General features: G+C 40.2%; 1 protein-coding gene across 1 annotated transcript in view; it reads left to right on the top strand.

Moving 5' to 3' along the window:
- Positions 1 to 4,374: 4,374 nt before the first annotated feature.
- The window catches only part of LOC137335918 (deleted in malignant brain tumors 1 protein-like), a 50,982-nt gene continuing 41,076 nt past the window's right edge, over positions 4,375 to 14,280 (top strand). Inside the window, exon 1 of the mRNA XM_068001434.1 lies at positions 4,375 to 4,486. Within this exon, the coding sequence (XP_067857535.1) occupies positions 4,375 to 4,486 (112 nt within the window). The remainder of the gene's footprint in view (positions 4,487 to 14,280) is intronic.

Genomic DNA, 14,280 nt, shown 5'->3' with positions numbered 1-14,280 from the left:
ATGATATGAACACCAAAAACAACAGTCTGAGCTTCAGATAAAATTGAGACTAAAGGGAACTACAGGCCAGTTACCATGACATCAGTCGTCGGGAAAATGCTGGAATCCATTATTAAGGAAGTGGTAACAAGGCACTTAGAAAATCATAATATAATTCGGCAGAGTGAGCATGATTTTATGAAAGGGAAATCGCGTTTAACAAATTTATTAGAGTTCTTTGAGGATCTAACTAGCAGGATAGATAAAGAGGAACTAGTGGGAAAGTAAGCTGTGAGGCGGACACAGCAAGTCTGCAAAGGGGATATGGACAGGTGAGGTGAGTGGGCAAGAAGGTGGAAGACAGAGTATAATGTGGGGAATGTGAGGTTATTCACTTTGGTAGGAAGGATAGAAAAACAGAATGTTTTTTAAATAGTGAGAAACTATTAAATGTTGGTGTTCAGAGAGATTTGAATGGTCTCGTACAAAAAACACAAAAAGTTAGCATGCTGTTACAGCAAGCAAAAGGAAGGCAAATGGCATGTTGGCCTTTAATACAAGGAGTACAAGAGTAAGGAAGTCTTACTGCAATTGTACAGGACTTTGGTGAGACATCACCTGGAGTACTGTGTACAGTTCTGGTTTCCTTATCTAAGGAAGGATATACTTGCCTTAGAGGCGGTGCAACGAAGGTTCACGAGATTGATTCCTCAGATGAAAGGGTTGTCAGTGTGGAGAAATTGAGTATAATGGGCCTATAGTGTTTGGAGTTTAGAACAATGAGACGTGGTCAATTGAAACATGCAAGATTCCAAGAGAGCTTAAACGGGTAGATGCTCAGAGGTTGTATCCCATGGCAGGAGAGTCTAGAACCAGGGACGTAGTCGCAGGATAAGGGTTCCGCCATTTAAGACAGAGATGATGAGGAATCTCTTTACACAGAGGGTTGTGAATCTTTGGAATGCTCTACCCCAGAGCACTGTGGAAGCTGAGTCGTTGAATATGTTCAAGGCTGAGGTAGATAGATTTTTGAGCTCGAAGGGAATCAAGGGATATGAGAATCGGGCAGGAAAGTAGATTTGAGGTTGAAGCTCAGCTATGATCCTATTGAATGGCGGAGCAGGCTCGAGAGGCCATAAGGCCAACTCCTGCTCCTATTTTTTATGTTCTTATGTTCTAAAGGGCTAGAACATTAGAAAGGATATATTGGCCTTGGAAGGAGTGCAGTGCAGTTTCACCAGAATGTTACCAGGGCTCCAAGGGTTAGATTATGAGGAGAAATTACATGAACTCGGCTTGTATTGACTTGAATATAGGTTCGGGGGTGATTTGATTTTGGGTTTTAGGATTTTGAAACGAATTGAAAGGGCAGATGGAGAGATTTTCTTCCACTGATGGGGAATCGAGGACAAGGGGACCAAACCTTAAAGTCGGACCCAGACCACCCAGGAGAGAAGTTCGGAAACACTTCTTCACGCAGGAATTGGTAGAAATGTGGAAGTCTCCCAAAAAAAGCAGTAAAAGCCTCTCAATTCGTAATTTTAAATCTGAGATCGATAGATGTTCGCTTACAAAGGGTATTAAGGGGTACGGAGTTACAGTATCATTGTAGGTAGAGCACAGGAGGAAGCCATTCGGACCATCATGAAGTGTCATTAACAGGTGCAGAAAATAATCAATAAGGCTAATGGAATGTTGGCCTTTATATCTGGAGGACTAGAGTACAAGGAGGCAGAAGTTATGCTGCAGCTATACAAAACCCTGGTTAGACCGCACCTGGAGTACTGTGAGCAGTTCCGGGCACCGCACCTTCGGAAGGACATATTGGCCTTGGAGGGAGTGCAGCGTAGGTTTACTAGAATGATACCTGGACGTCAAAGGTTAAGTTACGAGGAGAGATTACACAAATTGGGGTTGTATTCTCTAGAGTTTGGAAGGTTAAGGGGTGATCTGATCGAAGTTTATACGATATTAAGGGGAACGGATCGGGTGGATAGAGAGAAATTATTTACGCTGGTTGGAGATTCGAGGAGTAGGGGGCACAGTCTAAAAATTAGAGCCAGACCTTTCAGGAGTGAGATTAGAAAACATTTCTACACACAAAGGGTGGTAGAAGTTTGGAACTCTCTTCCGCAAACGGCAATTGATACTAGCTCAATTGGTAAATTTAAATCTGAGATAGATAGCTTTTTGGCAATCAAAGGTATTAAAGGATATGGACCAAAGGCAGGTATATGGAATTAGATCACAGATCAGCCATGATCTTATCAAATGGCGGAGGAGGCAAGAGGGGCTGAATGGACTACTCCTGTTCCTATGTTGCTATGTTCCATTGTGCTTGTGAAAGAGATATCCAATTAGTCCCATTTTCCTGCTCATTCCCTATAGCCCTGTAAAGTTTTCCGTTCAAGTATTTATCCAATTCCTTTTTCAAACTTACTATTGAATCTGCTTCCACCTCCCTTTCAGGCAGTGCATTCCAGATTAGAACACCTCGCTGTGTAAAAACATGTTTCCTCATGTCGCCTCTGGCTATTTTGCCGATCGCCTTAAATCCGTGTCCTCAGGTTACCCGCCGTTCTTCCACTGGAAATAATTTTGCCTTATTTACTCTGTCAAAACCGTTAATGATTTTGAACACCTCTAATCAATCTCCTCTTAACCTTCTCTGTTTGAAGGAGAACAACCCCAGATTCTCCAGTCTCTCCACAAAACTGAAGTCCCTCATCCCTGGTACAATTCTAGTAAATCTCTTCTGCACCCACTCTAAGGCCATGACATCCTAAAGCGTGTTGCCCAGAATTGAGCACAATTCTCCAGCTGAGGCCGATCCAGTGTTTTATAAAGTCAAGGCAGGTAAATGGAGTGAGGAAACAGATCAGCCATGATCTCATTGAATGACGGAACAGATTCGAGGGGCAGAACGGTGTACTCCTGTTCCAATGTCCTATGTCCTTATGTTACAGTGCCTGCACGTTAAATTTCAGGTGAGATTTTTGTCTGATCCCAGGGCCCCCTCTGACGCTATAGTTTCTGTCCATCACATTTTAGGGGAGATTTCTGCTGATCTCAGTGTTGCCTCTTACTTTACAGTGTGTGTCCATTACATTCCAGGTGAGGTTTCTGTCTGAGTCCAGGATCCTTCTGATTCTTTAATGCTTTATGTTTACATTTCAGGTGAGATTTATGTTTGATCCCAGGGAATCATTTAACCCTATAATGTATCGGGTCTGCCCATTATATTTCAGGTGGAATTTAAGCCTGATCCCAGGAGCCCCATTGACTCTCGCGTATCTGTCCAATAGATTTCAGGTGAGATTTCTGTCTAATGCCAAGGAAACGCTTTCACCCTGTGGTTCTGAACTCTTGGAAATGCAGTCGAAGGAATCGCTCTGTTCCATTCTCCTTCATGGTTCTGAACTCCTGGGCATGTTGTAGAAAGTCTCCCTTATCTACATGTGCCAGACCTACTGCCAAGTTATGGGGAGGATTTAGGGCACAAAATGGAAACTGTTTCAAGTGGGGAGGCCCCCGGGTAACAGCAGATGGTGTCTGAGTGACCGGGAGGGAGAATCGATCCCAAGGTGAGGATATACCCGTTCAACCCCCCTGACATGCGGCCGTGCATTTCCAGTTCCGCAGTTGGTGATGCGAGAGCCTGGTGTATGGTACTGGAGTTAAAAATGTGGAATATCAAGGGGCCTGACACCCCGCCAGCGTTCCTGTGTCTCCACATCCACCGCGATGATGGCAGTTTCACCAACTAATGGCTGAAGCTGAAACTCTGAGACCTGGGAGGACGGCCAGTGGATGCATCACCTGCAGACAAAAGCAGCGAGAAACCACCACCCCCGCCCCTAACCGGTGTCCTCTCTTTGTGCCAGATATGTATAGCCGCAGTTCCCGGGGCAGAGACTGAAACTGTGCTCAATGTGAGATATGTATAGCTGCAGTTCCCGGGGTAGAGACTGAAATTCTGCTCAGTTTGAGATAGGTAAAGCTGCAGTTCCCAGGGCAGCCACTGAGTAACAGCACCATTCTGAGTCCGAACACTGAGACAAGCTCCAGCTTCAGTTGGTGTGATGGAGGGCGGGAAATCCATGGCATGAATAACAACCAGGTTATTTGTTCGGTGTGATTTCATATTACTGTGCTGCATAGAATGATCTCAATATATTAGGATTTAAATCAACTGCTACTGTAATTTGTGAAGTGACCTGTAGCTGCTCGGGCCTATCCCAATGGGGTTATTGGTCCAGCTGTAGACCGGCTGATGCCGATCATCAGTGGGATGGTGACCTGCCGGACTCGGGAATCTCCCGGCTCAGGGTGTGAATGGATCTCACATTCTCCTCTCTGTACTGGGAAAGGCAATTTGAAAAGGTCAGTGAAATGATGATCAGTGAAATGATGATCAAAGAAATGATGATCAACGAAATGATGATCAGTGAAATGATGATCGGTGAAATGATGAAAGGTGAAATGATGATCAATGAAATGATGATCGGTGAAAAGATGATCGGTGAAATGATGATCGGTGAATTGATGATCAGTGAAATGATGATCGGTGAAAAGATGATCGGTGAAATGATGATCAGTGAAATGATGATCAGTGAAATGATGATCGGTGAATTGATGATCGGTGAAATGATGATCGGTGAAATGATGATCAGAGAATTTGGTTTGAGTCCAAGAAAACTCCTTCCTCGGTTTTCCATCAGTTTACACCACCCCCCACCCGGTTATTCCGTTATTTTGCATCATCACAATGCCCGATCTGTGACTGGTTTCCTTTTCAGACTCACACAGACCATTGGTCTCTCAGGAGAAGGCGGTGGGTGGAACCTGGGCTGATTGTATTTAAAAATGGGCAGCTTACTTCTCATTGCGGGGTTTTACCGGACTGCAATTCATGCTTCACACCTGACTAAAATCTATTGGTTATTTGGAAGGAAACATTGGTTTCTGTACAAACTGTTGTGAACGAATTAACTCCCAGATCAGTCAGGTGGTGCTGGGGGGACCGCTCGGTATCTGTTAACAGTTCGGTTAATGTTCAGGTCCCATCGGTGTAAGCGGCTCCAGGGACGATGTTGCGGCCCTTTCTGACCCTATTTCAATTGCTGGTGCTGAACTGTGAGTTATTGATTATTGAAAGTATTCCGTTATCTATTGATACGGTGATTATTATTAAAATATCTGCCTCATTAATATAATAATTGATCTTTACTACAGAACACATTGAGGTGATGAGGAAAGGAAATGTTGTTTTCTTGAATTGTAATAGTGTCATGTGGAGTTTAATGAGAAATCGGGGCTTGTTTATCAATCGCCTGCCACCTGCGGCTCTTGCACAGACAGAGAAGACGGGAGTTGAAATTCTAATCGGACCATTTGAACTGAGCCTGTTAGAAGTAGAGCGCGGTCACTGTTAGAATAGAGAGTATCGGAGTCTGGAGTGTAAGTTAACTCACTGAGTGTAGAACACCAGTCAAAGCTGCACCTACTGCAAACTGATGACACACAAACATTTCTGTCCCCGATATTTCTCAGTGGAAGCGCTATCTGACCCCGGTGTGACACAGAGAATTGAACTAAAATATCTTGACTAATTTGTTCAGCATTAGAATGTTGGACAAGGATTATAAATATTTTATAATTAAATATTAACTAGAGATGGAACCAATATTGTTTCAATTAGTATTAATCGTTTATATAATTATTAATAAGTAGAGTCTCCAAAAATGATGTTACTGAAGATCCTAAATCTCCGGCGGATTTGCAGTGTCAGAAATTTTGCTTAGTTACTGATATCTTCAAAATTCTAACTTTTATATTAAATTAAGCTTTCTATTTCATACATTGATAGGTGGAGTGTCATGTCGGAATTAATATTTTATAATCTCCTTCCACATGCTCCATACAGTGTCATGTGGAGTTTAATGAGATATCGGGACTTGTTTCTCAGTCTCCTTCCATCTGCACGATATTTTTTGCTGAGTTTGTCGGTCGGTGACTCCATTCGGCTTCTCACTCTTTCCAGTCTGTGTTTGATTATATTTATTAATCTCTATCAATAGGAAATGCTGCTTTACAGACAGAGAAACGTTCTCGGTCTCTTATCAGATAGGTTTCGTGTTTAACAAATGTAATTTCCGTAAATTTCTTTTTTTAATTTTATAAAATTGATTGGATATTAAATCCTGCTTTTGTAGATAATTTAAAGAGCATTTACTGTAAATCATAGAACAGAGAAAACATGAAATGTATTTCACTCGCTGAATCATTTTGATAAATGATCAAAACCAATTTGAAGAAAACGCGTATATTTTATTCAAATTAGTTATTCAACGTGATCGTATCAAGTGAACATTGAGATGGTTTAATTAATTTGTAGAATTTTCATTGAATACATATTTTGATTGTCTGAGTGTGAGTTCCATCAACTTCAAATAGGGAACAATTCTCCACTTCTGTCGGTATCAGTAACTATGTTTAGAATATTTTAGATCTGATTAACACTTACTTTAATTTTCAGAGCAGATGTGGCTCAAACTTAGATTTAAAACCGAAATCGAACACAAATACCGAGGCAATTTGTTTTATTTTGTCCCCTGCGGCTCTTGCACAGACAGAGCAGACTGGAGTTGAAATTCTAATCGGACCATTTAAACTGAGCCTGATGGAAGCGGAGCGCGGTCACCGTTAGAATACAGAGTATTGGAGTCTGGGGTGTAAGTTAACCCACTGAGTGTAGAACACCAGTCAAAGCTGCACCGACTGGAGACTGATCCCACACAGACATTTCTGTCCCCGATATTTCTCAGTAGAAGCGCTGTCTGACCCCCGTGTGATACAGAACATTGAAATAAACATATTTTGACTAATTTGTTCAGCATTAGAATGTTGGACAAGGACTATAAATATTTTATAATTAAATATTAACTAGAGGTGGAACCAATATGGTTTCAAATAGTATTAATTATTACTACAATTTTTGTAATGTACACTCTGAAGAATACTCTTATTGACAGGTCCTAAGCCTCCAAGTAAATGATGTGTGACTATTCTTGTTTAGCCAGTGATTATCTTCAAAATTATAAACCTTTTATATGAAGTTAAGCTTTTTATTTGATGCATTTGGATGTACGGTGTCTTCTTGTAAGTAATGTTTCTTGATCTGTATAATTATTCATCTCCACGAATAAGAAATGCTGGTTTACAGACAGGGAAACGTTCTTGCACTGTAATCAGATAGATTATGCGTTTACTTTAAGTATTAAGGTAAATCTAATTTCATTTTACAAAACTTATTGGATGCTAAAATACTATTTTTGTAGGTGATTTAAAGGGCGTTGATTGCAAAGCATAAAATAGAGAAAAAACATGACATTTATTTCACTCCCTTAATCCTTCTCACAAATCTTGTGCTCATAAAAACCAATTTAGAGAAAATATTTCATTCAATATTTGCCATTGAAAATCAAATTATCCACCAATTTATAAAAAGCCTGTATATTTTATTCCAATTTTTCTCTGAATGTGATCATGTGATGTGTAAATTAAAAATTTAAATTAATTTGTACAAGTTTCGTTCACTGCACATTGTTGGTTGTCTGATTTTGTGTTCCATCTGCTGCAAATAGACAACAATCCTCCATTTCTGTCGGTGTCAGTGAACATATTGAGATTATTTTAGATCTGATTAAAAACGAGATTAAATTGCCTGAGGGCATTTATATCAAACTTAGACTTAAAACCGAAATTGAAAAAAAATAACGCGGCAGTTTGTTTCATTTTGTCCCCTGCAACTCTTGCATAGACGGAACAGACTGGAGTTGAAATTCTAATCCGACTATTTAAACTGAGCATGTTAGCGGTCACTGTGAGAATAAAGAGTAGCGGAGTCTGGGGTGGAAGTTAACTTACTGAGTGTCGAACACCAGTCAAAGCTGCATCGACTGCCGACTGATCCCACACAGACATTTCTGTCCACGATATTTCTCAGTGGAAGCGCTGTCTGACCCCCGTGTGTTACAGAGAATTGAACTAAAATTATTTTATATAGTTTGTTCAACATTAGAGTGTTGGACAAGGTCCATAGAGATAGTACAATTAAATATTAAATAGAGATAGAACCAATTCTGTTTCAATTAATATTAATTATTAGTATAATTATTAGAAAGTACACGCTCCAGCAAATAACATAACTGAAAGTTTCTAAACCTCCGGGGCATTTGCTGTGTGAGTATTTTTGTTTAGTTAGCGATTATCTTCAAAATTAGAACCTTTTTAGATCAAATATTTCTTGCTGTTTGTGAATTTGGATGGACAGTGTCATGTAATTAATGTTTCCTGATCTCCTTCCACATGCCCCATCCTTTTTATACAGTGTCCTGCAGAGTTTCATGAGACATCAGGACTTGTTTCTCAATCACCTGCCACATGCTCGATATTTTTGTTAAGTTTGTCAGTCGATGACTTAGTTCAGTTTCTCGCTGTTTCCAGTGTGTGTTTGGTTATATTTATTAATCTCTATCAGTAAGAAATACTGGTTTACAGAGAGGGAAACGTTCTCGCACTTTTATCAGATAGATTGTGTGTTTACTCTAAGTATTAGGGTAAATCTCATTTTATTTTATAAATCTAATTGAATGCTAAAATACTGTTTCTGTTGGTGATTTAATGAGCTTTGATTGCAAAGCATAAAAGAGAGAAAAACGTGAAATGTACTTTACTCCCTGAATTATTTTCATAAATCTAAGGCACGTGAAAGCCAATTTATAAAACGCGTGCATATTTTATTCCAAATTGTCTTTGAATGTGATCGTGTGATGTGTAAATTAAAAAGTATAAATGAAATTGTACAATTTGTGTTCAATGCACATTGTTGGTTGTCTGATTTTATGTTCCATCTGTTTCAAACAGACAACAATCCTTCATTTCTGTTGGTGTCAATGAACATGTTGAGGATATTTTAGATCTGATTAACACCGAGTTTAAATGACAAGAGGACATTTGAGTCAAACTTAGATTTAAAACTGAAACCCAACACAATACTGCGGCAGTTTGTTTCATTTTGTCTCATAAGGCCCTTTTACAGACAGAGCAGACAAGAGTTGAAATTCTAATCGGACTATTTAAACTGAGCCTGTTAGAAGTCGAGCGCGGTCACTGTTAGAATAGAGAGTATCGGAGTCTGGGGTGTAAGTTAACTCACTGAGTGTAGAACACCAGTCAAAGCTGCACCTGCTGCCGACTGATCCCACACAGACATTTCTGTCTACGATATTTCACAGTAGAAGCGCTGTCTGACCCGCGTGTGATATAGAGAATTGAAATAAACATATTTTAAATAGTTTTTTCAACGTTGGAGTTGGACAAGGTCTATAAATATTGTATAACTAAATATGAACGAGAGATGGTACCAATACTGATTCAATTAGTATTAATTATTAGTATAATTATTATAATATACACTCCGAAGAATAATATTACTGATAGGTCCTAAATCTGCAAGTATTTGCTTTATGAGTATTCTTGTTTGGTTAGCGAGTATCTTCAAATTTATAAACCTTTTATATGAAATTAAGCTTTTGATTTGAGGCATTTGGATGTACAGTGACTTCCTGTAAGTAGTATTTTGTGATCTCTATACTTATTCATCTCTACCAATAGGCAATGCTGGTTTACAGACAGGGAAACGTTCTCACACTGTTACCAGGTAGATTCTGCGTTTACTTTAAGTGATGGGTATATCTAATTTCATTTTATAAAACTGATTGAATACTAAAATGCTATTTTTGTCGGTGATTTAAAGGGCGTTGATTGCAAAGCATAAAACAGAGAAAAACATGACATTTATTTTACTCCCTGAATCATTTTCACAAATCTTGTGCTCATAAAAAACAACTTTTGAAAATATTTTATTCAATATTTGTCATTGAAAATCAATTTATAAACCAATTTATAAAAAGTGCGCATATTTTATTCAAATTTATCTTTGAATGCGATCGTGTGATCTGTAAATTAAAACCTATCCATTGATTTGTAGAATTTTTGTTGAATGCACATTGTTGGTTGTCTGATTTTTATGTTCCTTCTGCTTCAAATGGACAACAATCCTCCATTTCTTTCGGTGACAGTGAACATGTTGAAATTATTTTCGATCTGATTAACACCTAGTTTAAATTACCGGAGGACATTTGTGTAAAACTTAGATTTAAAACCGAAATCAATCACAAATCCGAAGGCAGTTTGTGTTATTTTTTCCCCTGTGGCTCTTGAACAGACAGGGCAGACTGGGGTTGAAATTCGAATCGGACTATTTAAACTGAGCCTGTTAGAAGTAGAGCGCGGTCACTGTTAGAATAGAGAGTATCGGAGTCTGGGGTGTCAGTTAACTCACTGAGTGTAGAACACCATTCAAAGCTGCACCTACTGCCGACTGATCCCACACAGACATTTCTGTCCCCGTTATTTCACAGTGGAAGCGCTGCCTGACCCCCGTGTGATACAAATAATGGAAATAAATATATTTTAAATAGTTTGTTCAACATTAGCGTGTTGGAGAAGGACAATAAGTATTGTTTAATTAAATATTAAATAGACGTGGAACCAATATTGTTTGAATTAATAATTCTTGATATTAATATTATTAATACACTCTCTAAATTACTGGAACATCCTAAATCTCCGGGAGCTTTACAGTGTGAGTACTTTCATTTAGTTAATGATAATATTAATATTTATGACCTTTTAAAATTAAATTTCTATTTCATCTGTTTATATGGACAGTGTGATGAAGCAATTAATGCTTCTCAAGCTTCTTCCACATGCCCCAGGCTTTTTATACAGTATCATGTAGTGTTTAATGAGATATCGGGGCCTGTTTCTCAATCTCCTTCCACATGTTCTATATTCTGGTTCCTTTGTGTAACAAATACTAAACTCATTTGTATATTTATCTTCGACAGATAGCGACCAGTGCAATTTTCCCCGGTCTTGTAAATATTCGCTGCATGTTTGGTTATTTTCTAAGCGTGGTATCGTTTATTCAGGGATTAGTTAAGGTTTAAAGAGTTTTTGTGTTGGAAATTACTGTTTGCAATGTTGACCACAGAGTCTGGATTGTTTGGTGTGACCTCCCTCTGTCCGGTGTTTTAATGGACTTTTTAACCTGTTCTACTCAGACTGAGGCATCTCAACCCAACGCCTTTACAGTTACTTCGCTAATGGCGGATATCTCTCGGCGATAATCTTACATTTAAAGTAAAGTTAAATGTTCAGTAATAATAATACTACTAATAATTGGTGGATCGCGACGTGTCAACGGTCAAGTTCCATTACTGGAACCAGCTACAATTAATGTTTTAACTTCATTTGCTTCGTAAATCCAACAGGAACTCCTTTAATTGTGAAAATTGTCAAATTGAACCTGAATTATTTTAGCATAAAATTGTTCTTTCGATTATTGACATACTTAATAATCTGTCATGGGAGGAATGTTTTTCTGAACACTCCACATTGACTGCATTTTATAATACATAAATCACCCCTGTCGTTAACTTCAATGAATTGAAAATGAGCGCGGCTTTGTATCTCATTCACGAAGTGAAATTCCCGAACCAGAACGCCCTAAAACTTCTGCCCTTTTAGTTCATTTCCTTCCAGTTTCTTTGTCATTATATTAATAATTGTATTTTACTGTTTGTTGTGATACAAGATCAAACTAACTGAAATATAATGATTACAATTAACTAAACAATTTTGCACCAAGCTCATTACTCTAAACATCAGGAGAACATTAGTCGGGTTTTGTGCGACCATAGAAATTTGAAAACAATTTTACAACACCAAGTTATAGTCCAACGATTTTATTTTTAATCCCACAAGCTTTCGGGGCGGTGCCTGAGGAAGGGGAAAGCCCCCGAAAGCTTGTGGGATTAAAAATAAAATCGTTGGACTATAACTTGGTGTTGTAAAATTGTTTACAATTGTTAACCCCAGTCCATCACCGGCATCTCCACATCATAGAAATTTGAGTCATTGGGGAACGGGGAGACAATGTTGGTCAGTGAGGTCAGGGGTGAAGGGTGAGCGGGACTTGGTGAGAGATCAGATATCGGCAGCAGAGATTTGGATCAGCTGAAGTTTACGGAGAGTGGAGAATGTCAGGCCGATCAGGAGAGCGTTGGGATAGTCGATACACTCTCTGCATAGATCAATGATTTGGACATGGGTTTACAGAGAATTAGATTCAACATCTGTTTAAAAAGCAAATGAGAGCGGATTGGAAAATGTGAGGAAGGATACAGGAGATATTGGAGGAATCAGCAGGTTAAGAGAGTTGTGTAGATGAATGGGAAATAATACCGTCTGAGAAAAGGAAAGGACTGAACATTTATCCGATGTATCTTAGATCATAGGATCACAGGAGGGACAGCACAGGAGGACGCCATTCGGCCCATCGACTAAAGGACAGACTTGGGATTCTCGGTTGTCCCCCAATTCTTGCCTCTTGCGCATTCCCTGATTTTAATCACTCCACCATTGGCGGCGGTGCCTTCAGTTACCTGGACCTTAATCTCTGGAATTCCCTCCCTAAACCTCTCCTCCTCTCCACCTCTCTCTCCTCCTTTAAGGCGCTCCTTAAAATCTAACTCTTTGACCAAGCTTCTGCTCATCTCTCCGAATATCTCCTTATGTCGCTTGGTGTCAGATTTGTTTTGATTACACTCCCGTGAAGCGCCTTGGGACGTTTTACTATGTTAAAGGCGCTATACAAATGCAAGTTGTTTTTGTAGATTGCTTTTATTGATTCTTCGGCTGTGGGCATCACTGCCCAGGGTTTAGTTTATTGTCCATCTGTCCTGAGAAGGAGGTGACGGGCGTTCTTCTTGAACCCTCCAGTCCATGTGGTGATGATGTTCTGGGTCATTTATTGTCCATCTGTCCTGAGAAGGTGGTGACAGGCGTTCTTCTTCAACCCTCCAGTCCATGTGGTGATGATGTTCTGGGTCATTTATTGTCCATCTGTCCTGAGAAGGTGGTGACGGGCGTTCTTCTTGAACCCTCCTGTCCATGTGGTGATGATGTTCTGGGGTCATTTATTGTCCATCTGTCCTGAGAAGGTGGTGACTGGCATTCTTCTTGAACCCTCCTGTCCATGTGGTGATGATGTTCTGAGTCCATTTGCCGCCCATCCCTAGCTGCCCTGTGAAGGTGGTGGGAATTGTTCTTGAATCACTGCAATATAAGAAGTGTTCAGATGGTGATCGTTTTTAAGAGAATAAATAGCAACAACACCTTGCGTTTATATAGCGTCTTTAACGTAGTAAAACGTCCCAATGTGCTTCACAGGAGTGTTATCAAACAAAATTTCACACCGAGCCACATAAGGACTTAGTAGGACAGGTGACCAAAAGCTTGGTCAAAGAGGTGGGTTTTAAGGGAATTCCAGAGCTTAATGTCTAGGTAACTGAAGGGACGGCTGCCAATGGTGGAGCGACTAAAATCGTGGGTGCGCAAGAGACAAGAGTTGGAGGAGCGCATCGATCTCAGAGGGTTGTAGGGCTGGAGGAGGTTACAGAGATAGCGAGGGGTGAGGCCATGGAGGGATTTGAAAACAAGGATGAGAATTTTAAAATCAAGGCATTCTCGGATCAGCAGCTAATGTAGCTCGGCGAGCACAGGGGTGATGGGAGAACGGGACTTGGTGCGAGTTAGTTGCGGGAAGCAGAGGTTTGGATGAGCTCAATTTTATGGAGGGTGGAAGATGGGAAGCCGGCCAGGAGAGCGTTGGAATAGTCCAGTCTGGAGGTAACAACGGAATGGATGAGGGTTTGAGCAGCGTATCAGCTGAGGCAGGGGTGGAAATAGTGAAAGATTATTCCCACTAACCTGTCAATGGGTAACAAGAAAAGGGGAATTTGTGGGTCACTGACTATTATCAGGGGAGAGTTGTTAAAGACTGTGAGGCACTACTGGAGTGGAAGCAAGTCACGCACAGTCTACATTACAGAACCGGGTACAGTGAGATTATGTTTGGGAAACTGGCTATCATTCAAGAATTCTCGGCAAGCACAGCTGAGAACAGGAATCGGTTTCACACTGTCATAAGAACATAAGAAACAGGAGCAGGAGTAGGCACTTCGAACCTGCAACACCATTCAATAAGATGATGGCTGATCGTCTACCTCAACCCTGGAGAGTTGCTGCAGCTCGTACCATCCACAGGATGCACTGCAGCAACTCGCCAAGGCTTCTTCGACAGCACCTCCCAAACCCGCGACCTCTACC

Source organism: Heptranchias perlo, chromosome 20 (genome assembly GCF_035084215.1).
Source record: "Heptranchias perlo isolate sHepPer1 chromosome 20, sHepPer1.hap1, whole genome shotgun sequence".
Taxonomy (NCBI): Eukaryota; Metazoa; Chordata; class Chondrichthyes; order Hexanchiformes; family Hexanchidae; genus Heptranchias; species Heptranchias perlo.
Note: the sequence above shows the minus strand (reverse complement) of the source record. Positions and strands in the feature narration are given on the sequence as shown.